The sequence below is a fragment of the Diachasmimorpha longicaudata genome, chromosome 7, assembly GCF_034640455.1.
Source record: "Diachasmimorpha longicaudata isolate KC_UGA_2023 chromosome 7, iyDiaLong2, whole genome shotgun sequence".
In the NCBI taxonomy this organism is placed as follows: Eukaryota; Metazoa; Arthropoda; class Insecta; order Hymenoptera; family Braconidae; genus Diachasmimorpha; species Diachasmimorpha longicaudata.
Genome location: NC_087231.1, coordinates 8,895,031 through 8,922,470, shown reverse-complemented (window position 1 = coordinate 8,922,470; position 27,440 = coordinate 8,895,031). Strand labels below are relative to the sequence as shown.

At 38.6% G+C, this 27,440-nt stretch overlaps 5 protein-coding genes across 11 annotated transcripts in view; 2 read left to right on the top strand and 3 right to left on the bottom strand.

Moving 5' to 3' along the window:
• Positions 1 to 1,147: 1,147 nt before the first annotated feature.
• On the top strand, positions 1,148 to 12,914 carry LOC135164289 (protein pygopus). Of its 3 annotated transcripts, XM_064124503.1 has the most exons (7): positions 1,148 to 1,516; positions 1,841 to 1,884; positions 1,969 to 2,281; positions 3,255 to 4,280; positions 4,776 to 4,921; positions 5,226 to 5,289; positions 12,777 to 12,914. In XM_064124503.1, the coding sequence occupies exons 3-7, from the start codon at positions 2,066 to 2,068 to the stop codon at positions 12,834 to 12,836; spliced, it is 1,512 nt and encodes a 503-aa protein (XP_063980573.1). In that variant the 5' UTR covers positions 1,148 to 1,516; positions 1,841 to 1,884; positions 1,969 to 2,065; the 3' UTR covers positions 12,837 to 12,914. The 3 variants fall into 3 exon arrangements, with proteins under 3 accessions (XP_063980573.1, XP_063980572.1, XP_063980575.1); XM_064124502.1 differs by lacking the exon at positions 1,841 to 1,884 and having other exon boundaries at positions 1,149 to 1,516; XM_064124505.1 differs by lacking the exons at positions 1,841 to 1,884; positions 12,777 to 12,914 and having other exon boundaries at positions 1,150 to 1,516; positions 5,226 to 6,858.
• LOC135164288 (tubulin polyglutamylase TTLL13-like) lies at positions 8,033 to 11,946 on the bottom strand. Of its 4 annotated transcripts, none has more exons than XM_064124501.1 (11): positions 11,742 to 11,946; positions 11,611 to 11,689; positions 11,255 to 11,545; positions 10,888 to 11,044; positions 10,710 to 10,810; positions 10,287 to 10,641; positions 9,968 to 10,149; positions 9,673 to 9,895; positions 8,786 to 8,941; positions 8,394 to 8,728; positions 8,033 to 8,144 (listed from the first exon to the last, which is right to left on the bottom strand). In XM_064124501.1, the coding sequence occupies exons 1-11, from the start codon at positions 11,944 to 11,946 to the stop codon at positions 8,141 to 8,143; spliced, it is 2,088 nt and encodes a 695-aa protein (XP_063980571.1). In that variant the 3' UTR covers positions 8,033 to 8,140. The 4 variants fall into 4 exon arrangements, with proteins under 4 accessions (XP_063980571.1, XP_063980569.1, XP_063980567.1 ...); XM_064124499.1 differs by having other exon boundaries at positions 8,046 to 8,178; positions 10,710 to 10,797; positions 10,878 to 11,044; XM_064124497.1 differs by having other exon boundaries at positions 8,046 to 8,178.
• On the bottom strand, positions 12,797 to 15,400 carry LOC135164293 (D-amino-acid oxidase). The gene is made up of 7 exons (XM_064124514.1): positions 15,037 to 15,400; positions 14,234 to 14,446; positions 13,942 to 14,167; positions 13,787 to 13,854; positions 13,358 to 13,475; positions 13,185 to 13,286; positions 12,797 to 12,936 (listed from the first exon to the last, which is right to left on the bottom strand). Exons 1-7 carry the CDS (start codon positions 15,267 to 15,269, stop codon positions 12,814 to 12,816), a joined length of 1,083 nt encoding a protein of 360 aa, XP_063980584.1. The 5' UTR covers positions 15,270 to 15,400; the 3' UTR covers positions 12,797 to 12,813.
• A 2,597-nt stretch (positions 15,401 to 17,997) lies between these two features.
• LOC135164405 (large ribosomal subunit protein uL24m) lies at positions 17,998 to 19,266 on the top strand. The gene is made up of 5 exons (XM_064124704.1): positions 17,998 to 18,184; positions 18,265 to 18,450; positions 18,516 to 18,718; positions 18,820 to 19,006; positions 19,092 to 19,266. Exons 1-5 carry the CDS (start codon positions 18,089 to 18,091, stop codon positions 19,176 to 19,178), a joined length of 759 nt encoding a protein of 252 aa, XP_063980774.1. The 5' UTR covers positions 17,998 to 18,088; the 3' UTR covers positions 19,179 to 19,266.
• LOC135164396 (uncharacterized) overlaps positions 19,242 to 27,440 on the bottom strand; it is a 32,663-nt gene continuing 24,464 nt past the window's right edge. For both annotated transcript variants that reach the window (XM_064124677.1, XM_064124678.1), the window contains 4 exons: positions 24,917 to 26,262; positions 22,193 to 24,515; positions 20,541 to 20,693; positions 19,242 to 20,466 (listed from right to left, as the gene is read on the bottom strand). In XM_064124677.1, the coding sequence (XP_063980747.1) occupies positions 20,297 to 20,466; positions 20,541 to 20,693; positions 22,193 to 24,515; positions 24,917 to 26,262 (3,992 nt within the window). In that variant the 3' untranslated portion in view covers positions 19,242 to 20,296. The remainder of the gene's footprint in view (positions 20,467 to 20,540; positions 20,694 to 22,192; positions 24,516 to 24,916; positions 26,263 to 27,440) is intronic.

Below are 27,440 nucleotides of genomic sequence, written 5' to 3'. Positions count from 1 at the left end.
AAAATGGTTGGTGGGTAATTAAAATAAACTTGAATGAGTGATCGATAGGGGGTGAGGAAGGTGTAGAAATGGAAAAATTGTACCACGGGACAAAGGATTGAACTTGTTTCAGTGGATCTGCACAGTTCCGATGGTGATGGGATTCTTCCGAGTTACAATACAGAGTTGATGAGTTCTGCTTGTTCCGCCTGTTTTGTTCTCGTCCAACTTCTTATGGGGGACAGTACTGAGAATATTGAAATGAGTTCTCTTTGAACTTGGTCATTTATTCCGTGATAACAGGATTTCACAGGATGTCGAGAAATTACTTTTGTAATTCAGAATAAAAAATTGTGAAAGTTTTACAGAGAGAGAGAGAGAGAGAGAGAGAGAAAAGATGAATGAAAATTACCTTGAAAATCGTGACACATCATAGGATTATTATTAATTATACTTTACCCTCATTATTATATTATTTAAGAATTATTTTTCTGATAAATATTGGAAATACAATATAAAGTAAAATTTGGAAGAGGCGCCCACCATTTTCGGAGCAAATTATATTATTTACCTGAATAATCCCTCTCTGTTCACTTTGCCTTATTAAAAATTCATCTATTCGAGTTCCTCTGATATTCCATTATTTCCAGTGGAGAACAAAAGTCATTATCCATTAGTGCACATAAAAGTTTATTAACAAAATGTTTCAGAACTGTTCGCGAACAATATTTGAATGAATGAATTTTATAACTGTACGAACTTCTAGAATTGAATACACTAAATAAAATATGGACGACCCCACATAAATAAAATATATCCCGCTAACCCAAACCGAAATTATGAAGAAACATAAAAATCTCATTGCCGCATTATTTTTTTTATAAAAGAGTGCCAACAAAATAAACTACTGTTCCGGGACGAAATTTCGTTTATCTACACTATAACTGATATACTTTTCGGAATTAAGAGCTAAAAAAAGGAAAAAATTCAAAATTTTCTTGAAATTAAGTGCAAAGGAGTCATTAAAATTCTCCTGTGAAAAAAACTCCGACTCGGCAATTCAAACAACACGTTCTGAGGCGCGGGAACCAGATGAAGCTGCAGGAATGCGTCTCAGTGGCGCCATCTAGCCTCAACCATCCACAGCTTCGCAGCTCCAACAGAAAGTCGTAAACCAACACATAGAAACGCCGAGTTACCAGTGTTCGACAATGCCACAATGGTCATTGCTACCTGAAGGGCTGGCGTTACAACTATAAATACCTTAATATTTCTACTCCCTAAACGTGAATACGGAACAGTGACTAGTGTAATCAAGACTATTTTAGTGCACGTGCCATTGAAACATATGAATAATTTTCAGAAAATGTATGTGACGCGGAGAAGGAGCTGAAGCGCACTGTGTTGGCAGTGGACCGAAGTTAGCTAGGTGAAAACGAAACACACAATCATTTCTTGTGTTATTCTTTCACCGAATAATAAGAGAAAACTATTGTCATCATGTGCATCGGCCTCATTATCGTGCAATAATGCTATGGTAAGAATTATTTTCATCATTCGGACAATATTTCGTGGGTGAATGTTGCATTGGAGCCTATAAATAAATACACCTTATGAGAGTGCGCTATAAAAATACGTAGGTTAGGTTGGTTTACGAAGAAAACTGGCATCAGGCGAAGCTCGGCCTTTTGCTTTCGTTTTTTTTTTCGTTTCTTTTTTTGTACTTTTTTTGTAGATATACGAAAGCTACTCGCATTGGTTTTAGCTTGACGCCATTCCATGCACAAATTCCACATTTATTCAGCTTTCGTCCTCAATCTAAGGAAATGACAGAAATATACAAGTGTTGTTTTCATTCTAGAATGGATGGTCTTGGCTTTTCAATGTGCAATTGGAGGGAAATTGGTGCAAATGGACTTGTTAATTGAATTTTTTTATCAATTCTCGGCTAATTTAACGTTAATTAATATTGTTAATTTTTAATTGCAGTGAAGAAAGCACTCTGTATGACAAGAGAGAGCCATAGTATTAACTCTCTCGGTATGATAAAATAAGGGAGAAAAATAGGAAAAAGTAAGGAAAGGAGATGAGCCATAACATTGCAGGCATGCCACCCTTTACTAGGATGCCGCTAGGTGGTATGGGCATGGGAGTGGGCATGGGACCAAATGCACCACATCCAGAGCCAAGCGCCCATCCTCATCCTCCGCTACCACCACCAGCTGGTGCTAATCCTAAAAAGAAAAGAAGGACTAATGCCAATGTAGCACCACCTGCACCACAGCCACCACCGACGGTCCAGGTAAAGTGATTTATGGAAAATTTTATGAATTATCGAGTGTGGGCTGTCCCAGTGTTGAATCCCCTTCAATTGATTGGAATGATTATGTCTGTGACAGGAAGATGTCGCAAAGACAGATCCTATAATATATTCAGGGGATGACTCCATCGATTCTCGGGGAATAATTTAGTTTTGGAGCTATTTCGATGAGTTTTGTAATTAGGGCAAGTCGATAAAAGGCAAATTCGATTAGTTTGGCCTTTTACATGGCAATTTATTTCTGGATCCAATGGATTAGAGAGTAGACAGTGGATATCGCTGTGTGAATTAGTCAATTCAACTTCAGTTCAGCAGCGAAGGAGTGAAATAATTTAAAGCTGGGTCTGAATCGAGAGGATAAAACAACTTTCCTCAAAAATAAGTTAAACTATTCCCAGTCATCTTGGATCGAAAAATTCGTGGAAAAAAAACTCCTCAACATTGAAAAAATCTATTTTTGCAATTGGACATTTTGAATTCGTCTATTCGAAGAATTTCAAGTCTTTGCTGCTGAGCTTCACCCTCCAACATGAACCCCTCACAAAAGAATTTATAACCACAAAGAAAGATATTGAACTCTCCTCACATTCATCCCTCCCAAACCTCTGCAAGTCTCGCATTCCGTGGGTTGATCTCTCCCCTCAAAATCAGAAATTGCTGAAATTTCGCAATACCTTTCCGCCCATTTCATCACCTATTATCACGGAGTACTGCTTCGACCTTGAGATTAGTATTTCAACAACAAGTTTATGCATCATCGTGCCACCATCAGCATTAAAATTACCTCCAAAAATGTCAATTTTTCGAAACTCACTGACAGGCCCCACTCTTAATCCCCATCCCCTTTCAAATTCATTAAATTCCTACCCTCTACTATTAACAAAGTGCCCTAATAGCACTCTATTTCAAAATCTCCCCTTTTGACGTAGTAAAAAAATAATGAAATTGCTTTCAGGATTTACTACCCCCACCGCTGTCAGGTTACGGTGACACAATAGTGGCGAGTAATCCGTTCGACGATACGCCACCCCAAAGTGCTCAAAATCCAATGATGCACGGTGGTCCACCACACATGCACCCCCACCATCCCCACCATATGGGTGGTCCACCTATGAGAGGAATGAGTCCGTTGACACCAATGGGCGGAATGTCCCCAATGATGCCCCACAGCATGGGGAACATGAGCCCAATGGGCAATTCACCTATGGGTAATCACATAAATCACATGGGTGGCATGTCGCCGATGAACCACGCGCCCATGGGTGGCATGAGCCCAATGAACAATATGGGACCAAGCATGCCACCAGGGCCCATGAACAGTATGAACAATCACATGAACATGGGCCATATGAGCAATACACCGATGAGTGGTCCACCAATGGGCAGTCCCATGAACAGTATGAACAGTGGACCGATGGGCAGTCCCATGAACAACATGGGCCACAGTATGGGAAGTCCCATGGGAGGGCCCCTGGGTTCACCCATGAATAGCATCGGTGGGAACAATCACAATCACATGCCTAATGGACCAATAAATATTAACAATATCAACAGCCATATGCCGCCTAACAGTCCACTAAATGGACCGCCCATGAACAATGTGAACAGCCCGTTGAATCATAATGGTTCGCAACCACACCCCAATCATATGGGAAATAATCTCAGTAATTTAGGAAGGCCCATGAATGGCCCCATGACGACGATGAGCTCGATGGCACCTAATAATATGAATATGTCTGGGCCAAATGCCATGAGCAATATGAACATGGGTGGACCGCCTATGAACAGCATGTCCAATATAAACATGCCACATCCTAATCAGATGGGGCACATGGGTGGGCCTATGGGCGGCATGGGGAATAATATGAGTGGGGGACCACCGATGGGACATCCTATGGGGATGGGTGGCAATATGCCGCCTCATGGGTTCCAAGGACCTCCTGGAATGGGACCCAAACCTATGCCGGTTTCTGCGGGCAAGGTCAGTAGACTAAAACTATTATTATAATATAACATATATTAAAATGAATGAATGATCCTTCATAAGCAGTGAATTTAGTAATCAACCCGTTGACGTTAAGTAATTTCTTGAATAAAGAACATAGCTTTCGGATAAGCAGTCGTCTCTCCGCGAAAGGTGTTAAATTTCCCAAAAAAAAACAGCAGTTTGAAGGGAAGAGCAAGCGTTATTGCATTCGTGCAAAGTCATTGCGATTGAGAGTAAACGTCGGCTGTATTCTAGAAATATCTCGAATATTTTCCTCCATCAAATTTCTGTACTCATTCAATATGACAGATTCACTGAATCGGAGCTTTTACTGCTTTTTTGTCATTTTCTCCGCTTCTGACAGCTCGAAAACGATTTCTTGAGATAAAAAATTCTCGATTGCTGGCAAAGTTAAGAACACTTCAGCAAGATCTTACACTGACTCTTTTTGTGATTTGGCTTTTAATATTCCAATTTTTTTCATTCCAGATCTACCCAGCTGACCAACCAATGGTTTTCAATTCCCAAAACCCAAACGCACCACCCATTTATCCATGTGGTGTATGCCACAAAGAAGTACATGATAACGATCAGGGAATCCTTTGTGAGTCTGGCTGTAATTTCTGGTTTCACAGGTAAATTATTTACATTCAATCAATGATTATAATCTCGCATAACCGTCGTGGTTTTGCCCATGTCAATATTTACGGATTTATCGCAAAAAACAAAAATTCCTCCAAGTCAGTCCATTTTTTGGATATATTCGTCTGTACGGGTGCAGACTCAGATAAAATTATCCCAGACTTGGAAAAACAATTAACTTGACCTTTTGGTTCAGTTGATTAATATCATAATATGTAAAGTGACTTGTTTGACATTTCGTCAAGATAATTGGAAAAATATAACGCTAATATACTGATTTTCTCCCTCTGTAAACAGAGGATGCTCGGGGTTATCGGAAGCAGCCTTCCAACTACTGACGCAAGAGGTCTACGCAGAATGGGTGTGTGATAAGTGTTTACAATCTAAAAACATACCTCTGGTCAAATTCAAGCCATAACACCTCACAGTTGGTCGTTCCACAGACACGCAAGTGACACATTGTTAAAGTTTATTACTCTATATTACACACTTTTAAATAAGAAATAAATAAAAAATGAAGGTAGAGGAACATTCGTGTGCAAACTGCACTGAACTCACGCACTTCACTCTGAATATTGGGCAAGATAATCGAGGAAATTGAAATAAAACAGACAACATCAACTGCCTCTGAGGCATTTCAATACGGAGCCTACGATGTTTGTTAATGACTTTTAGCTTTAACTTGTTAAAGACTTAGGATATTTTGCTGCAAGTGCGAGCAGGTCATTTTACATTTACAAGTGTAAATATGGCTGAGAAGCTAACGTACGCTTGCCAGATTTTCACTCGGACACTGTAAATTCAATTTTCCTCCCAAATTAAATGAAATCCATTCGGCCAAATCTTGCGTCACCGACAGATCTCCGTTAGCTCGAAAATGAAGAAAGAAACAACACTGAAGATAACTTGACAAAGTTGATTGTAAAAAGCAAACACGAAGATTTTCTTCGTGTCTTTTATTCTAGGATTTATTGTCTAATAGTTGATCGCCAGAAACTCATATTCAAACGGGTGTCTATCTGTATAAAATAACGCAATTATAGAACCCAGAGAATAATTGGTACAAAAAAGCGTAAACTAGGATTTTTTTTTTATCATTCTTCTTTTGGCCAAAACAAATGTTTATGATCTGTGATTTTATTTCCATTTTAATTGGACGCTATTGAGGTTTTATTTCTTGTGTGTAAATCCTATATTTTTAAAAGTATACACTGGCCTGTACATCAAATTGTATATTAATTTTTCATTAGTTAAAAGCTTACGCAATTACGGACATAGAATAATAGCCTAAAGGTCGTTTTTAATTTGATTTTTTTCTCTTTTTATATCTTTATTTGACGAGAAAAATATTTCTTGCCAGAATTAATTCCACTGAGAGTAACTTATATCTTTTTAATAAGAATATGGATTCTTAAAATGTTTCGTCGATATAAATTCCATGGGCAGCTAGGCGTGGAATTAACGTGCTCGCACGTAATTGTACAGGATTTTTTTCTTTATTATTTCTAATTATTAGAACATATTCTATGACAAAAATTAATGAATAAACTAGTTACTCATCGTTTTATTGATTAAGAATTATTATAGTTTAATCATGCGTCATTGAAACAAATAGATATTACAAAAAACAGGATCCTATATATAACATAATGCTCATATTAGTATTACAACGAATAGACTATCCATTGCCAAGTACTTTTTTTTTACATTATTTGATTTTACTTTCATTTATCAATTATAAATTCGATTATGTCAATCGCATAAAGCCATCCGATAGATTTTCAGTTATGATGAAAGACATTGAAGAATAATTACATTTACGTGAATGCTATATTCAGCAGGATAACATCACAAAACTCGTGTATTAAAAATTTTGTATTATTTGTACAAATAATGAAAAAAGGAAAAAAAAATTATTCTGAAATTTGAATACTTCTAATAATTCATTTTTACGGGTCACAGAGCCTAGACAGAAATATTCGAACATTTTTTTTAAAACTATACTATGCAATTCAAGTGAATATCGATGGCATACCACAATCTCATGTAAGTTGTACATATTTACGTCACTATTTTCTACGAAAATGTTCTGATAAATGAATTTGTGAGATCGATTCACAGGTGTAATAGGTGCGAATTGTTTCGCAAGTTTTCTCTGAATCGCGGTGTGCTTATCGAGTGAAATACCCTCTTTACTAACCCACTGATAAATCATTTTTAAAGCGAAAATATTTCTTCATTTTTATGTCAGACAGATATCAGATTCATAAATTTCAGTGTCACATTATTCCTTTACTGTATATAACTAATTGACCGTTTCTCCGTTTGATGAGTGAAGGAAAAATAAAACGGAGCCTAAAAAATTGTGATGTGGGGATATTCCGGGATGTGTGATGCCCCGATAATTCAATTGATGGAGTTGAATGTACATAAAGCAAACAGATCCTAATGTAATGGAACATGGAGTTCATGCATGTGTTTCGAGTAAGCTTTGCATTGAGATAATTATTCGAAAAAGAAAAAACATATTACTAACTACACATTGGTACTGTATAAATAATATTAAAGGCCTGATTAACTTGTACGTATCACAATATTTCTTTTTAATAATAGATCGAAACACAGAGAAAAAAAATTTGAAATTTCTGAAGATATCCATTTGACTTCGAAAGTTTGTAAAAATATAATGAAACAAAATTTTAATTTTCAATGGAACGTATGAACTGTCATGTTCAATTCATATTGATTGAGCCAGTTACATTATAAATGGCAGGAGGAACCCATTAACTACGTCATATTATTATCATATACATCTATATATTCTTCACAGTCACAAAAAAAGAACTAATGGAAAAAGATTTTAAAAAGGCAATTAACAAGAAAATTAACCCGACTCACAACAAAAATTGTTCATAGTTTATTTTTTATCATGTGAATACAAAAATATATATCAGCAATAAAGGTTGTTATACATTACAGATCCACTGTATGAATTTATGAATTCAATCTATACATGAATTTTTGCGCGTACATAAGAATCAAGTTTTCAAACTCAATTTGGAATTTGAATGTCGGAAGCAAATACGAGAGTAGTTCACAAGAGGTTCTTGTTGGGCGTCAGCGTTATTTATTCAGACCCCCTCAAATCATCCGAAGGAGGGAAGTTTTAATGGAATATCTTGACGCTCAGTGAAATAGCACTTCGTTAGGCATTATCTTCAAACCCAGATATTAATTACGTTTTTTGTTGCTTCAAGAGACAGAGAGGAAGGGAGAGACATTAATTTCCCCAATTAATAGGAATTAAAATTAAGTGCAGAGCAGAAATGATAAAGTTACATAAGAAATCACTTGAAGTCAAATTGAAAAAAAAAAGTATCGCACTAATGCAATTTTTAACTGTCAAGGGAAATTGTTGAAATGATCAGTCATAGAAAGAGTTAAATTTTCTCCTCAACTTCTTACAATTTTTCCCCCAGAGCAGACTGATCCCTCTCCCCATGGATTGATTCCAGTTGAACTTCCACCTGACGTTTTTGACTCACTCCACCGCTCGGATAATACTCGCTCCTCTGACCCAATTTGCCATACATCCCATACTTTTTAATATCACCAGGTCGAAGTGTACCATTTTTCTTCATAGCCGAATAAATCTCCTCGAGTATCCCATGGCTCTTTATCAAGAAATCCCGCTGGGCTAATGAAGCAACTCGCTCTCGCTCCTCGCTCTCACTTATTATTTCTGGAACGAAAGACGAGAGACTGTCTGCCATTGGCACATGCTCCCTTGACTTTTTCACCTGTAAATCACATTAAATTCAATAATCCAGTTGATTGAATTGTAAAATGGGATTTACCGTTGGTGTCAGACTAGATCGCTTCGATATTGCCGAGTTTGGTTTGTTTCTAGCTGACATTGAGTTGATACCCCTTGCGCCCGTGGGACTCTCTGTCTCCAACTTTGGATCCCATTTCGATGCCATTCGTTTACTCTCCTCCTCTCTCATTCTCATCTGAAGGTGATAAACAAATTCAAACTGATTGATTATTTCCCAAGGCTTTTTCAAAGTCGGTTCGGTTGATGAATATAACCATCGAGAGACTTCTCAGGTCTGATAGGGTATCTAAAAGCTAAAGACAACTTTTATTTAAAGTTATTTTACTCAGTAAAATGCTACGATTCCATTTTTTTCCACTTTTTTCTCAACTTATGACTTGAATCATTGAATAATTTAATTTCTTCGTTCCGCAAAATCTCAAACAAATTTTTCCACTCGACAAAGGAGATGTAATGGATAGATTTTGAGCCTCATTAAATATTAAAACTCCACTATCATGGGAGTCACTCTCTTAAGCTCTATTTAACTAATATTTTAGTTTAAAATTCTCTCGGCAAAATATTGAATATTATTAACGTTGCAACAGTTCCTTCATTTTTCCTCGAGAAACTCAATTATCGTCGGTAATGAAACAGTTAAAAGCACTGCTCAATAACATTTTCCATTACACCTCCTCAATTTACCCTAAAATACTGTTCGAGGTTCGTAATCTCCTTAATGGAATAGAGTACGTGAACCAGTTGTGGTCACTCTTCCTAATCCAGTTTCCGTTAGTTCAATAAATCGGTGTAACTAGTGGTAAAAAAGAAGTTAATAAACTTCTTGAGTGATTAAAGTTCATGTATTAATCACGAATGAACGGATATTTTGGAAGTTGAGAAGTTGGTTAATTTTGTGAACGTTACTGTTGCCTCTTCGCGTTGGAGTTTTGAAGCTTCCTCTCGTGCCCTCGAGGCTGCTGTATCCTGGAACATCGATGTGTTGTTCTGTTTGAAGAACGCATCGTATTTTTGATCACCATTGCTGGGATAAACCCGACGGAAGTTACCCATATGTTCATCCTCCCATTTGCGATCCGCCTCCAGGGATTTCTCTTCCACCTTCGACGGGCCTACAGTATCGTTCACACTACATTCAATTTTCACAATATTTATCATTTGTGAAATTTAGACAGTGGAGAAGCGATTTCGAGAGCGGTACCTGGGGTCTTTTGTGTTAATTCCCTGGAGCAATCTGTCTCTTACTCTTTTTCTGTCCTCCTCGATGATCTTACGCTTGTCGCAGTGATGGAGATTCAGCATGTTGAACGTGTCCATTAGGAGGGATTCCTTTATGTCCTTGTCGAGTTGAGCGTCTGTGTGGAAACTTGGCGAATGGTTTACCTGGTGATTATTACAGATTATTACAGGAAGATCTCTAAAAATTGGAAATTAATCCCTAAAATTTTTGTTCTTTCATATCTTGACGTCATCTTCTCTCACTATCCCCTCATGAAGGTCATTTGCATTGAGATATTTACCTCCAATAAATAGGGCTTTAACTTCGAGTCGATTAAAATGTCAAAGCCTAAGATCTCGAAGCAGGCGTAGGTAAGGTCATGAGTTGAAAAACACGTGCTATAACTGTGCTTTAATATTGGATAGGCAGACAGCACCGTCTTGACTACAACTTCGTCTATTTTCCTCCAGAGCTCATCGATATCCACGCCATCAGATTGTAGGGCCCTGTTCAGAGTGGATATTTTTCGTTTGCTTCCCATTTCTTCGTCAATCACATACAATCGGCTGTGCTTGTTAACAGCATAATTCGTCAAGTGCATAAACACGTTTGAAGTATTGTGATTCGTGGGTTCTTTGTATCTACTCGTCGCAAATCTGTAAATTTTTTATCGTATATTTTCGGGGTATTCTTGAGCAGAGTTGAGGCAATTCAAATTTTTAACCTTGCGAGACCGTCGTTGTAGACGTAAATCCTAAGAGGATCGCAGGAAGTAATCAGAGTATAAACCCGAAGATCAAATTTGAATCCATCTATCAAAAAGGGCTAAAGATATGAAATGAATTAAAGCAAATGGTAGTTGTAGGAATGGATTATTCAACTTCAAACCCACTGGGCATTACTTTTGCTACATAAACTTGACAGATCATTCGCTCATAAGGTTTAACTTCTTTCAAGTTCTTGGTCAAGTATATCCCTCGACCCTGGCAGCCTGTGTCTGGTTTTATAATAAATGTTTTTGATCGTCGAGTTCTCGCATAAGCTACTAGATCCCCATAGCTAGAACATGAATTTTTATAAATAAAATACTTCTCGATTTCTAAAAATAATTATTATGTTCACGTGAAGGGATGCAGTATCGGAAACTTTTTTAAAAAAGAAACAAGTGCAATCCAAAGTCCAGATTTCAATGTATTTCCCGTTCTATCCAAGCTACGTGCCAACTCACTTATTTCAACAGCAATAAAAAAAAGTTGCTAACAAACTCACTCGGCCGGAAGACACCAAGTCTTCGGAAAGAAATTGTAGTCCTTGGGAAACATTCTGAGCATGCGATTGAGATTTCTCGCGAGCAGATCTTTCCTGCATATCTCAGTCATCCCTGGGAAGTGGTTGACCTTTTGAAATCTCTTCATATCCTTTGCTCTCTCAATACTGATGCTCAAATCAGTCCAGTACAAATTCCAGGCACTGTCCTCAGTCACTTCCCTCATGCCGTACAACGCCGCCACCCGTCTCACAACATCGTACTTGCAATTAGTAGTGCAAATCGATAGTAATCTGAAGTGAAATTTCCGTTAATTAAAACAGAACTTTTAATTGACATTTTTTACTTAAACTCTCACCTCCTTCTTCTCTTTCTCGTTTTGGCTGGTGCAATGTCACCGTCTTTTTTCTCCTTTGACTCCATGCCTCCGCGTTTCCCTAATATAAATTCGCTCTAATTTCCAATAATCAAGCATTATCGCTCATTTACCTTTGATTTCGCCCATCTCCCGGAAATTTTCAACTCTAAATTCATTCTCAGCAAGTCTATTCGACCCACCCCCTTCATCACAAAGTTTCACGATCCCGGAGTTATCTGTCTCGGTGGATGAGTCACTGTCATTCTCGCTGTTAGATTCAATTCCATGATTTTGATTCTGAACAAGATATTTCGTGATATCTTCAGCGGTGTTCATGGCGTGGACCTGGTCGCCATTGATCGGGCATCATTCGATGCCTCAGTGAGATTATACAAAAAAATACTCAGCAAGTATTTGCAACGGAAGGAATTTATTGAATGTCACAATTTCATTTTTTTTGTTTCTTCCACAACGAAATGAAGTTGCAGCCTGACATCTCTCATGTCTTTTTTCTACGGAATTTTTCCTCATCACATAACAATTCAGACTCACATTTCCCACGTATTCGTTGGTCAGATATATTACTCAATATTGTAAATCCATTTTTTTTTAATTTTCCCCTTGTCAATTGAAATTGATTGCGACGATGTTACCAGTCATTACAGCATAACTTGGATAAATTGATAAACACGTGAAATATTTATTTATCCTTTGTACAGGCATAATCCTCGTTAACATGTATTCTCCTTGGCATTTGCATGCAAACTGAGTAGAACCCGAGAACTACATAAGGGACATTTGTGAAAAGTGGTGTTATAATTAGACTACGTCACGACCATGACCACGTTATTACGCGTACACCCCCTCTTATTATTCTAGAATCACGGCATTATACCCAAAATAGCATCAGGTGCATACTGTACCAGTTACCGTTCTTAATGTTACTTTGTTAAATATAATTACGTACTGTTATTCCTTTTTTTTTCCTTTTCAACTCTCCCTGCATGAATGCATGAACAAACAGTGACAATGCACTGCTTTGGACTGTTTATGGAGTAATTAAAAATTAAGTATTATTCTTTTCGTTTGTTTTAATGGAGATGATAATTTTGGTACTCTGTGGATAATTGCTGCAACGTGCTTATTAGTCCCTATGTTTTCATCAGATTTACAACGATCGTGGGACATTGCAACTACACGTGACTACAGGCGGGAGCGATATGTAGGCCCTTTGTCCAGGATTCCTTTCAGGATTTCTGCTACGTCTTGGGCACACCCCCAAGCGAATGTCACTCCACTTCCCCCGTGTCCATAATTATGTATTACCTTAATAAAAGTAATAATGAATCGGTTCAATGATGAGGAGATGATTGTTTCAATTATTTCATATGAACGATTCATTGATTTCAGAGTAACCTGAGGGGTAGGACGAGATATTGATTTGTAGCGAATGTTAGACGCATAGAAGAAGAATATTAACTTCCACTCAGTTGCCGATAAATTTTCACTTTTTTTATAAATACTATCTCGCCTTACTACTCGGCTATGGGAATGATAAGTGGATTTTTAATTACAGTGAAGGCCTCTCCATTCGCCGTGTGTAAGGTTTCAGGCTCTAGTCGAATTGTTGTTCGCCCGGGGCGCAATCCCACCCATTCTTTGATAGTTTCGCTGGTCTACAAAAAAAAAGAAGAATAGGAATGGAAAAAATGATACCATTGGGGTATTATTGGGGTTTCGCTATTACTTCATGGGCTGGAACTATTTTAGCGCATCCCTGGCGAATAAACTTGGACTCAAGCGGACGAACGGTTGTGTCGTAGTCGTCTTCTTGGTGCGTCCCACCGAGAATGACACTGTCAACGCTATCAACAGTTTAAATGAGAGAATAAAAAATCCATAGTATTTCAAAATGAGAAACGATTCTGTACATGCACTTCCCCTCATTGCGAAATTATCCTAGAATCGAGGGATTGTAAGGGTGTTATGTACCCTTAACTTCACTGTTTTTATAATCATTTTTTTAACGAAAGAAAATTTTCAAAAAATTATCGACATTATCTCTTGACCCCTCGTTCTTGGGATAATTTCATACAGAAACAAATATGAAGCAGAATCTTGTTTTATGCAATTTAACCAGGAGAACAATTGAAAAAAAAATTTTTTTCCAATTTACTTCGGGATAATATAATTTCCATCATCGTCATCGCAAAGAATAACCCGGTAGGACCAGGGTGCATTGACCTAGAATAAAAAAAATCGCTAATTCATACTTTTCTTGCACGTTTCCTGCTCTGTTTCTGTAAGAATAAAAACTGATGAATTCATTACCCGAGTAACTTGACCTCTAATGGGTTTAACCATTGAGTCCCCCACAAGCTCCCGCGCTCCAAGGCCACTGCAGTTTATCACAATTCCATATCCCTCCTCAGCTAATTTGCCCAGTTTATTGATCTTTCTGGTTTTCATTGTTCCACCCAATGAGTGAAATTTATTCATTAGCCAGGGCAAAAGTTTCTTTGGCTCGCTCGTGTACGTCAGGAACTCGAGCCCCTCGCTAATTGAATATTTTTCACCGGTTAATTAATTTTTCAATCAGATGCATATTACCGCACCCATTTACCAGTAGTTAGCGCCGTGCTCTTCATTCAATCGGGCTATTTCCACATCACCTAGGCGACGATAGCCGTACACCAAGTGGAACCATTCCACTGTTTGATAGAAACCGGGGATGCTTGATACACGAGTGACTGGTAACAGTTGGACTCCAGTCTCAGGTGTCAATCCCAACTTCCAAAGGCTCTCGAGCCAACGGTGAGTGCCACCACCCCATCGACTGGCAAATATATATCATGTGATAATAGGTTAAGAGGCTCCACTATAGACCTTTTCATTCTGAAAATCTAGGTGAAATATTTTTGCAGTTTCTCGAGTTAAAAAATATGGAAAATCCCCTGACTCCCCGAGGGAAAAGATCTATTGTCTACGCAAGGACATGCCCGAATATTAAAAAAAATCAATAACTGAATATTGCACCAACACTTGTTGGAATAAAAATAAAATCCGCCCTCAGTCTTTTCTTCGCATATGATCAATTTTCCAATATCCGCACGGAAAAAAAATTTAGGTACAAATTAGACCTCCAGGGGGCCAGACCGAGGGCCGAGGGTCAATTTTATCACAAAAATTAGCCTCCCAGAGTAATTTCTCCAACAAACCTTCACCTAAAAAGTGGTTGATTGTCATTTCATTCCACGTTTCGCCCCCTGGAGGCCTAATTTTCATCGATGCACAATTTTTTCCGTGCACTTCTCCCCGAAAACTCATTTCAATTTAAATGAAATAATCCCCAGTCGACCACCACCCCTTCACCCCACGAATACTCCACAACCGAGAATTAAAATCGACTTAAAACCTATATCCTACACAATATTATCCTGCGACTCGATTCCACAGAGGAAGGGACCCCAGAGGCCGGCGCTCCCATCTCCAGTAGTATCAGGAGTGAAGTTTTCACTAAAAATTGTCACCTCACACCGCGGAAAACTCTCCTTGACAGCGACTGCAGCTGTCACCCCTACAATTCCTCCTCCAACGACTGCAATTTTTTCCGCCGATGCCCGATTACCGAAAAATTCGCGAACTCCAATAACAGACATTTTCTCTTCAATTACGCAAACACATTAGAGCTGCAGAAAGACGATTCTCATTACCGCTAAGATGCAGTTAATCACTGTACGCTGGATGGCTCGTCTATCGCGTGAATTGATAAAAGAAGACCTCACTATCTCCGCTCAAACTTCACGTTTTTTTCTCCTTCATTGTGTAAATGTCACTTTCAATTGCTGATAAAAGCTCCCCCGTGATACCACATTTTTTTAGCATAATGCCATTTAAAGAACAAGGTATTATGCTAGAATATGGGTACCCCTAGGAGCCCACCCCTTTCACACCAACGGGTTGATAATTTCAAGGTGCACCCTTGGTAAACGTGCATAATACCAATTCAATTGCAAGGTCTTACACACTGTTTACCGATAGTGCAGCCCAAAAAATCATTGAACCGAATGACACCGAGGACACCATCACTCGCGTGTCTTGCACTAGGTACCCCGGTATACTTTTCACGTGTCGATCTTGACAGGAACTGAAAGACCGTAGCTACGGAGGCGTCCAACCGAGACACCCAATGCTTCCAGCTCTCAAGTGCCCCGATGACGTTCTCAGATATGGGGTATTTATTTACACCGTAGGTGACTTGAAGTTAGACATAATAACGCCCGGAAATGCGATAAAGGGTATCGTTGACACCGTCCAGGGCATATTGGAGGCATTCATAAGGCTGGGGCATTGATGAAAGAGAGGCCTTCGTTCATTTCGCCGAATGCCCAATATTTACATTTGGCAGTTTAACCAAAACACGCGGCTCGGTTTCTTCATTAATATTCTTACGCTGGTTCGTCCCCTGGCGCCTGGCAATAAAAAATTTCTCTTGAAATTTTTATCCAGTATTTACTATTTACTCTTTTTCTGGGACGACGGGGTTTGCTTTGTTTTGAAAGGGCTTGCATGAATGAATTTTTAGGAGGGGAGCGTACGGTCGTAAGATCTGCGTATTGAGGAGCAGACCAACAACAAGGGGAATGTTTCTCGGAATTTTTTACGGCTCTGCCTGTCGCTTGATCTTGAATGAATGGGCTTTAAATTCCAATTTACTGGGAATTTGGATATTAGAGATTTGTACGTGTGTTTGATAGACTGGTGCATCTCACATTATTTCAACGATACCGAATTATAATTTCACCAATTATGATTTACTAATGACTGTCCGACGGGAATTCGTTTTTCATTCATCTTTTTCTTTGAGTTGGTTTGTTTACCATCACTCGTCAGTCACTTCAAGTGTTTATCCAAACCAAAGACGTGAGATCGAAATTGAGAGCAATTTAGGTGTTACAATTGTTTGTTTACTTTAGATGGAGTCGTTCTGTTTTTTATTCTTTCACGGTCATTTTATTTTGAGTTCTTTTCCCTGTGAAGAAACGAATGAACGCTTCTAATGTGACGTTTTGCTTTTTGGAGTAATTTTATCAAATTTATTCACCGAAAATCAAAGTTGGAGAATCGTAATTTACCGATCTCTCTCATTAAATTTGTTGCCTGAATCATATGTGATTGGCAGAGTTATATGGTTTTCTCAGTGCACAGGTCATGATTCGTACATCCGGGGCACCGGAGGAAGGATACGAAGAAGAGGATGGAATGAAAAGTGGGATAATCAAATTCCCGTAATTGCCTATTCACAGGAGTTCCATATGTTCCAGTCTCGAGTGCAAAAACTTCATGAATTCTGGATGTAGTTTTCGATGGGGTCTTATTACCTTAAAGTATTCAGGAGCTGCTCTCTCAGTCTTCTTCATTAAATATTCAAAAAAGAAATGAAATATAAAAATAAAAAAACGTTCATTCAAGTTTTTATCTGCAGCCACGATTATTCAGCCTCAAAAAATACTCATATGTTGATATCAATTTCACAATAAAGTCTCTCAAAGATTGAATGAGTTTCCACATTAGGAAAGAGGAAATTACGTGAAAATTAGCGTAATAATTTGAAAAATCGCACCTATCGAAAATCAATTCAGAAAATCGTGTAATTCAACGGAAATTTTCCACTTCTCGAGTCAGTTGATACGCTTCACTTCGATCTCCTGTTCGCATTGTGTTTGACGTTATCGTATATTGTGCATATGATCGCCTTTGGTTCCAAATCCCGGTGGTCAAGCCATAGATGTATATTCCATCGGGTGATGACGAAAGTTTCCGATAACAGACACCACTGTACCTCCAATCGTGTGTCATATGATATGACATCGAAGACGTGTGTTTGGTTGGATATACACAAAATGCATTCCAGAACCGCCCCAGTAATTTCAGTCCATTGAAATTTCATATAAATTGATATAAATGTTAGTCACCGATTTATTCCGGATGTATATCATATAATCTGATTCTCCAAATTATTAAACAATTCTTCATTCGATGAGATTTCCATATTATTTTTTATCTCTCACTCGTTGTCTCTTTTCCAATTTTTATGATGTGATTTCTTTTCACAAGCAAAACCTGCCAATTGTTTCGATGAATAATTGACATGCCTGTCAAACAAGTAAATATTATTTATAAAAATAGTGTAGGCTGCATATGATAGATTAATTTTTTACTCTCTGTCGAACCAACATTTATTTTCCTCCACTACTTGAATTTCAATTGAAGTAGTCCATTACATAATGTGCCACTCCAAAAATCGCACGACCCTTAAAATTTTTGAAATTATCGATAGAGTAGAAATCTTTAAAGACCCGACGCATGTGCTGTGGAGCACACGTGAGACACTCAGTTCGGCACAGGGGTTATGGAGGGGTCTATTTACATGTTAAAAGTGTATCATTGAATTATCCGTTTTATTAACTAAATAATCATGAGATACCCGAAGTTCAAGTTGCCCGAAGTAGGCTACTGGTCCAAGCAATTTGCAAACTTACCTGACCGCTTCATAAAACGTAAAATGGAGCAGGTATTGTTATTTTTATTCCTAGAGCCAAGACATAACCTCACAAACACAGTGAAAAATCTTAATATCTCGATTCTCCAAAGGTCTATTGGAAAACCCCTAAAAACGATCCTAGGTTTCTTCCTACAGTAGTTCAAAGGGAGGTCTTCAGGTTCTCAACCCATCGTCCATGGTCACGTGAATTTTACATGGAGAATTTACCGGGGAAGAATGTCACACCAGCTATAGTGGAGCCTATCAAGGAGTGGAGCTTCTTCAGAGGGGACAGAGTACGGAGTGAAATAATTCTAGTTAAACTTGCAGTCGATGTCAATATTTTATTCTTCTTCATTAGGTGGAAATATTGGTGGGACGTGATAAAGGAAAGCAAGGACTGGTCCAGCAGATCATTCAGGAGAGAAATTGGGTCATTGTCGAAGGGTTAAATACGAAAATGAAATGCAAGGGAAAAAGAAAGGATTTTCCTGGCATTGTCATACTGGAAGAGCAGCCTCTACTTGTTACTACTGATATTGCGTTGGTTGACCCAGCTGATTTGTGAGTTGAACATTCAGAGTGTTACGCGAAATGTTCACTAACACTGGGCTGTAGGTACTGCAATTAATAACTTTTATGCGCATTCATTCTGTTATCTGCAGAAAACCTTGTAAAATGGAATGGAGATGGACCGAAGACGGCGAGAAGGTTCGAGTATCAACAAGAACAGGGAGGATCATTCCGATGCCAGCAACAGCCAAGGAAACGATAGATTATAAACTCCCACATCTTTACAAAAATCAGCCCAAGGACACGACCCGAGAGGTCATCGAAAAAGTAACCTTCAAGGTATAATTCCCTCTCGAACAATACCCTCGATTTGATTTTTTCTTGAAATTAATTCTGAAAAAAGTACAATGAAAAATTGTTACAGCCTGAACTCAAGACATTCGAAATGGATATAATGGACAAGATGGGCATCAAAGAGGATCGAGTACCTCGCAAAACCTTCTGGTACTGAACCTAAAAAAATCTGGTTACTGAAACTTTATTTGTACCTCTAATAGAGAATTAAACTATGATATACGTTAGTTAAAAAATCCAAATAATCGTGGATCATTTATTTAAACATCATCAACATACGTTTTGTTTACGAATTAAGGGAAGAAAATACAGATACAAAACATTGGGAGACAGAAAATAAAGCGATACATTAACAGCGTTTGAATAAGTAAATGCATATTGACTAATAAAAAGAAAAATTGAACGGAGAAAAAATCATTCGAAATGAAGTTTACACCACTTTACAAATACTAATTAGTTAGTCTCATATGCCGATCCTCCACATATCACAGCACGATAATCAACAAACGCATTTCCTCGTGTTTACAATTTAAATTTAAATACTCCAATAAAATAGACTTTTCCTTAAATTAGCAACATTTTTTTTATATTACCTAAGTCGATATTTTTCGTCAATTGCGCTTGATCTTTCATTCAATCCCCTCGTGCTTCAGCCAATTCCAAAATACATTTATTATATTTACAATTTCTTTCTCACAATTTCTCCCGATAAACGATTAAGAATAAACATTAATTAAGTTTATAAGGCAATGGCGGCATGTTTCTTGTTTTGTTTAATATTAGGCTAAATAATTCTGACTGAAACTAGAAGCTTTAATGCCGTATCCTGACCATAATTATTGCACTGCCAGCACTGTTACAATTCATAGATTGAATTACCATTAAAAATAAGGAGAAAAATTAATTCCTATGCAGGATCGTATGGCTCAAGCATGTACGCCAAATTGGCCCACAATTAACAATAATCACTTCCCCCTCCATGAAGATAATAAATGTTCTCATCATGCAATTATTTTTCTTCGATGAGCAGTCCGAAGACAATTCAAATAATTTATATTACTTTTTTTTATCGTTTTAATACGTAAGGCAAGGATGCTCTAGTCTAAATGCAATGTACTTCTCACGGCCAACGTAAACTCATGATTTACGTTTTCATTATTTACATTCACTTCATAAAGCTATGCAGCAGCTTTTACGTTTCATTAATTACTTATAGTTGAATATTCAATCATTCTGCGATTTTTCCCTTCAAATGTGACTAAACAATTTAAATATTCACGATGACTTGGTGGCTGGGTGCCTGACTAGGAGATTAACTTCTCCATCCTGTAGTTTCTTCATCAAGGACCACGCTTCGATTCTTGACAGACGCGTCACATCAATCCCGTTGACCTCTAGTAATTGATCGCCGGCGGTCAAGGCACCTGTTTTTTCAGCAGCACCACCTATTTAATAATTTCATCATGAACTATGTTGCTATTTGGAAGAGACGGGGAGGGAGGAAATTTTGTGAACGAACCAGTGAATATTTTCTTTATGACAAGAGCTCGATCACCTAGAGGACTGTCCCGGCCACCCTCCAGGCTGAAGCCAAGACCAGCACCGTCTTTAAAGATGGCAACACGAGTTGGAGGACCCCACGCAGTGTCTTCGATGCCATTAGTTTCAAATCCTGCAGAAATTAATTAATTCTTAGATTAATTCTTCGATTGGTTATTCATTATACTGGTTGGTAATGGAAGCTCAAGGTGAAAAATTGCAACAATCTATCGTCCGAAATGAAAAAATTCAATTTTTCTCAAGAATTTATAGTTCAAGCCTTCATCTCCATATCTTGCCAGTATAAAAAATAAACTTGATTATCTCAATGGACAATTTCCTCTTGAATCCGATTTTGAATAAATGCATGCAAAATTCGCAGATAATTGCTAATAAAATTCTAATAAATTCCTGGTGATGTAGTTTTATCGTAAAAAATAAACACCATATCAACTGCATAAATTCTGCGTTAAAATTCCCATCTTCCTCCGGCCACTTGTATCCACCTTTTCTAAAATTCTTCTCGTCAACTTTAAAAAAATCGTTATTCTCTTTAGCATTTAGATTCCTTCAGATATTGGAGCAAGGAATTCAACGCGAATCCACCTAATTGAAACTAGTAAAAGTTAAAAATAGAAGTTTACTAATGCACCAAGTATGGAGCGCTGCAATTTATTCTAAAACGTTTATACCTCCCAATGATACATAAATAAAAATCTAATGTCGCATACCGTTTCAGGGCTTATTTTCCGCTATTTAGAGTAGTAATATATGACTTCATTAAATTTATTACAAAAATATCAATTTTATGGATATAAGAAAGCGGAACGTAACTTGCAATCAGATTGAATCTCATCAATGTTATTGAGGGTATAAAAAATATGCAATAAAATATAGTTATACATCGAATAACAACGAGCTGAATAAATTGACGAAGAACCAAACGCAAAACACTAATTTTCCTGTTCCTAATAATTATATTTTTATCTCTCCCGGTACACACAAAATGCTAATAAAAGTCGAGTGTATGAACTCTCATCATCATGATTTTTCGTCTCCATTAATTTTAATCACATACAAAATCAGTACCAACAATTGTCTTCACTGTAAATCTAACAACTCGAACATGCATATCATTATCATGCATCATTTCAGTGTACAATTTCCCTGGGAGCTGCCCATAAAAACATCCAAGTCCGAACCAAAAACTCCACTTAAACTAATTAAGAAAAACCAAAATGGCAAGAAGCTTTAATTAAATTTTATATCCCGAAGATTACTACTGTAATACACAGTTGAAAAATTTTTAGCTCAAATTTCCTGCGCACTTCTTGCAAATTTCTAACACATTACACACTGAGAGAAAAACGAACAGGTTCTCACGCAATTCTTGCTCACTCCAAAAAAAATTACAAGCCATAAAAAACCGAAAAACTTGTTTGATTTGAATTTGCAAGCCTCAAAGATGAACAGTCCTTCTTTCAACAATAACTAAATATAGGGCTCGGAGTCTTTGCCTTTCCATTATAATATTTATATCGTTCCGTCAATATTATTTGGTCAAGAAAATTTTTACGTAAAATTTTGTAGACAAATTATGGAATTTGTGAATAAATAGAAATGATAGTGTACCTTCAACGATAGTTTCCACGGATTCAGTTCTCGACCTGAGTTTGCCTCCTTCCTCCAGCCTAGCTCTGGACACAACAAGAACGACCTCAGACCTGGGTTGCTTGAGAACAGCCAGGCTCTCCCTGTGACTGAGCCCTCTCGTACTCCTTCCATTTATGCTGAGTATGCGATCGCCTCTCTGCACCCTCCCGTCCTTATCAGCGATAGAGTGAGCCAAAACTCGATGAACAGTAATTTCCTTAGCTTCACAATCAATTCCCCCAGCCAGAGTGATGCCCACACTGCCACTGGGATTTTCCTTGTGCAGGAGAACCACAATGACCTCATGCGACCCCCTAGCCTCCTCGAGACTTGCCTCCTCGACGAGCAAAGCGAGTTCCTGCTGGGATATCAAACTGGTACTACTGGCCAATGAACTTATACTGCCAAACTGTTCCCCATAAAATCGTTCAGCATCATTCTCCACCCCAACTGAGCGAATGCACTCCTCGACACTGCTGTCCAAACTTGGACACCTGTGGTGGTTCCCCTGGGCCCCATGCTGAGGATGATGATTGGTAGAATAGTCGGGCTTCTCCAGGGCCTTCTTCATGTCAGTGACACTGGCACTCCTTCGTCCCAAACTCCTCTGCATCGGTATTTTTGAGGTTCTTGACCTGTCACTGAATTTACTGGACTCGTCAACAACATCTACCTTCACTCTTCCATAAGTTGGTATTTTTGATACAAATGTTTTATCTTCCGTATCGAGTAAATTTGTTTTCACGTAGGATTTTGTGTCTCTGGAGTCCAGTGATAATCTAGCGTGCGACACTGGGTGAATGAGTTGGGGTTCCGTACGCTTAGGCTCTGCCTTACCCGCTAGAATGTCCTCAAGACTCATCTGACTCTTTGAGCGCAGTACTGCACCGTCCTCGAGATTAATTGGCGCTCGTGATCTGCTTTTTGTTGTTAACGTTGTTAGGAGATCGTCGTTATGAGAGTCCATGGACTTGTTGCAAGAGTTATCGATCCGCTCGACCGAGGGAATTCTTTTGGGTCCCAAGAGAGCTGTGGAGTTTGCCTCGTCGAGGGTTAATGACGATCGAGTACGGGGGATTCTTGTCTGTGGCACCTGAACTTTTTCAATACGATTGCTGTCCTCTATTAATAAGGCTTCTACTTCCGTTCTCACCCAGTTCTTCAGTTCATTAGAAGGCTGGATAATCTCGGACCTGAGGGGCTCTCTGAGTGTTGGCATTGAGGAGTTTCTCATTGGTAGGTATTTAGGGGATTCCACGATCTTCGGTTCATCTTTGCATACGTAATCTTCGATCACCTCGACATACGCTATCTTCACGTCCTGCGATGTTGGCTCGTTATTACAATTGCCATTTGTTATTTTCTCGTAATTACCGTTTCGTTGATTAATCGTTATGTCCTCGTCGTCGGAGAATTTACGTTGAATGAGTGGAGAACCGTTGAGATCTCTACCACTTCTACACCTAGCGCTGGCAAGAATGTTCTTTCGATTGATGGCTTCGACACTCTGGGGCTTGAGTACACGTCTAGACAACGACTCAGCACTCGCTTGGGAGCCTGAGGTCAAAGTTGACGATGTACTGCAGTTTGTCTCAGTGCTGCTCGAGCGTTTAAGCGTCTGTCTTTGTGGAATTCCAGTGAATCTCATGTTGTGTTCAGGTGGTGGTGACCTTGGATCACAGTGACTGGAGTTACTACCACTGCTGCTACCACTGGACGAACCATTGGAACTCAAGTAATTTCTTTCGGTCGTGTAGCTCTCAGTTTTGGAATACTGTCTGTCAGTCGTTAAATAATTTTTCGAATCCATTATCATTGGATAAGATCTATCGGATGACAGATTTGAACGATCAGATGGTACTGGTGATGTTGGTGGACTGAAACCCCTCGATATACTACTCTGTGAACTACTAACTGCTGAATCATTGTCCGAGTCATCGTAATCTCCACGTGTCTTTCTCTGTCCAATTCGTGGACGATTACGTATATTCTCGGGTGATACACTGGATGATACAAATTCAAAGCTGTAGTCACTTCGCGTTGGACTGCAGATACTTTCTAAACTCTTGGGGGGCTCAGTGGGCGTCACTGTGGAGGCTGGACTAGTCTGTTGGCTTGAGGGTGATGTGACATTTGATGAGCCATAAACTGTTAGACTTTTACGTTTAAATGCTGGTGAATATTTTGGAAGGATTTGCGGCGCTGGCATTTTAAATGTTGTTGTTTTTATTGGCATACTTTGGGTACTTGTATTGCTTGCTAGCGAGCCCTGCGAGCCCCATTTGTCTATTAGACTGGCCCTCTGTAATTGAAAATAATAGAAAAAAATTGTTGAGTGAATTTCGCAATTTCTATTTAAAGTTATACTCAGTGAATAATGAATGAGCATTAATAAGACAGATGGAAATTCAGGGGATGACTATTCCGCCTCATGAATTTTTCAACTTTATGTGGAAATCTTTTATGCATGTGTGGTAACTTTTCTCTCGACAATTGCTTTCATTGAAAAGTCACCCATCAATTGCGAAAAAAAATGAGTGAAGTCATTCGTCATGAAAGTTTGAGGGAAATTTTTAAAGTGATTTACAACAATATTTTTCAACCGTTTCAACCAATCACATAAATCATCGACAAAGAAATAATCATGGGAATTCCAATCATGCCAAGAATTCAAGCGAAAGAAGTGACAATTAAAGCGTTTACCTGTTGCACTAGAATAGAATCCCTGGATTTAATTTCTGGAAGATCGATTATCGGCTGATCCACAGGGACAGCGTCCTTCTCGGGTATAACAAGTCCCCTCAACTTTGAAATACCTTTCCTTCTCTGTTCGATCAATTGATTCAAACTGGTTCTCCTCATATCCTCAGTACGACGGAATGTCGATGCAAGCGAATTAGCCCTGGATACTTGTCCATTGGCAGGCGATAATTCACCGTAAGAAATTCCACCGGAGAAGCTAGTTGCCCTCGTTAATACCGGCATATTCTTTACCTCCTGCGACAATACACCACCGCCATTGGTTTTCCCTGGATTAATGACAGATTTAACGTCAGTTAAACTCGCTGATGAAGTCAATAATCCAGATTTTTGTGTGGCCATTTGACACGACGATGCCTTAGTGAAAAGGGTCGTCACACGGCTGACTGATTCCTCAGGTGGTGATGATCTTGGCAGACAAGGCGGCCTCTCTGTTCCCCCTCCACTCGTCAATACGTCAGAATGACTTTTACCAGAATCCGTGAGATCACAAGAGCTGAAGCAACGATCGTTCTGCATCGTGCTGCACTTATTATCATCATCAACAAAGAAATCCTCCGATGATTTATACTTCGATAATCGTCTGGATGCGACAGTGACGTTTGTCACAGGATTATTTGGAAATAATGGTGACTCTAAACTGCCCTTGGAGAACATAGCTATTTTATCTCTCACTGATTTCTCGGATTTATCGTCCTGACGCCTCAGATCACCGTTCAATGAAAATTTACGTGAATTAACACACGTCTCGTTTGCTATTCTACCGTGTACCAGTGCTTTCTCGTACCTAGGTGGTCCTGTTAGTGGCAACGGTGGAGGACTGTCCAGATTATCTTTACCACTCGTTTCATTATCGATCTTTGATTCTTTCGGATAATATCCAGCAATCTCGATTTTCTTTTCTGTCAGCACGACTCCCTGTACACACTGTTGCTTATTATCCCTCGTATATGTATTCGTAAATGTCACGGGATTTCTCTTGCTATCTTCCAGGTGGGAATTTACGTTGTTCAATGTGTCTGTTTGTTTTAAGGATATATCTGGCTTACTCGTTACTATGTACTGCGATGTTATACGGGTCTCAGTAACTTGCGATGGTTTAGATGTTTCGTATTTTTCTGTATCATTTATTGTACCATTCGTTGTCATTGTAGTGGTACGTGGTGTTACAACGTATTGGTACTGCTGTACAGAGGCGCTGAACTCTTGGTAAGCCGCTGGAAACTCGTCCCCATCCGGGGGCAGGCGTTGACCGCCTCCACAGTTGTCCATCCTACCATTTACCGCGCCTGTTTTTCACGAGACAGAAAAAAAAAATATTGTCAGTTTTATTTCCGAGGAGAAGAATAAAAAAAATCATCAGCCAACATCCAGGTACATACTGTATAAGTAATGAAACAAATGTCAGTTTATGACGAGACGAGATACATAGGTGCGAGCATATATTTTCCGCAATCTCCAATCAGTTTTGCGGTATTTCATTGTTGCTGAGTAATGTTGGTACAGTGAATATCCATTAAAATCCATTAGTAGGATAACAATGTACATTGTTATGATCGTGAAATGATAAAATATATTTTTTCCCCATGTGCAATACGGACTCTTAACACAGGTAAACTCGGTTTACTGTCTACCCAGTATTTATATCATGATTTATTGCTTATCAGGATCACAATTAAACGCATCATTTGTGATAGCGTGGTATTCAATTAGCGGTATTCTTCAATCCCGGAAATATCTCGTCATAACTCGAGCATGTATTGAAAGCTAATCAATAATACAAGGAAATAGAGATGTTTTTCACCGGAAAAAATTCGATCTAAGAGTCATGCGCATGATCCAACGTTTACGTATCCTGCTCACTTTGAATTATTACCGCTATCAGTGCACTGGGGCAAGTTAGTGAGTATAGGTGAACGCTTTTATCACGATTTGTCGGGGGGAAAAAATTATTCACCAATAAAACTACTCTTTGGGGTTCTCTCCTTTGCTTCTCTCTGCTGTCGTGTATTATTCCGGTCAAAAGCGTCGAGCAGTTTTTTATAACGATAACGTCAACACTACGAGTTAGTTTGTATTTATCATCTAGTACTTGACAATATACCGATCGTGGTTTTTTTTTCCAAGTTTATCAGGCCAGTGCAATCATCCGGCAGGAGGGTGTATTTCGAAATTTATGAAACATTTCGTTTAATTTTGTACGAGTCCATTAAATTATGCGGGAATAATAATGCTTCGGATTTTTTATTTTAAAAGATCCAAGTATACGATTGGACATATTGGGTGGTGCGGGCCACATACATGATACAGGGAACAATCTGATATTTCTGCGATGAAATTAAATAGGGAAATCAGTGTACATTGTTGCGCTGATTTTTTTGCAATCGGAAAAGGACAGCCCACTGATTTATGAGTATAAGTTGTACATGGGGTATAAGTCTGTTTCGAATGGGGGGAATAGATAGAT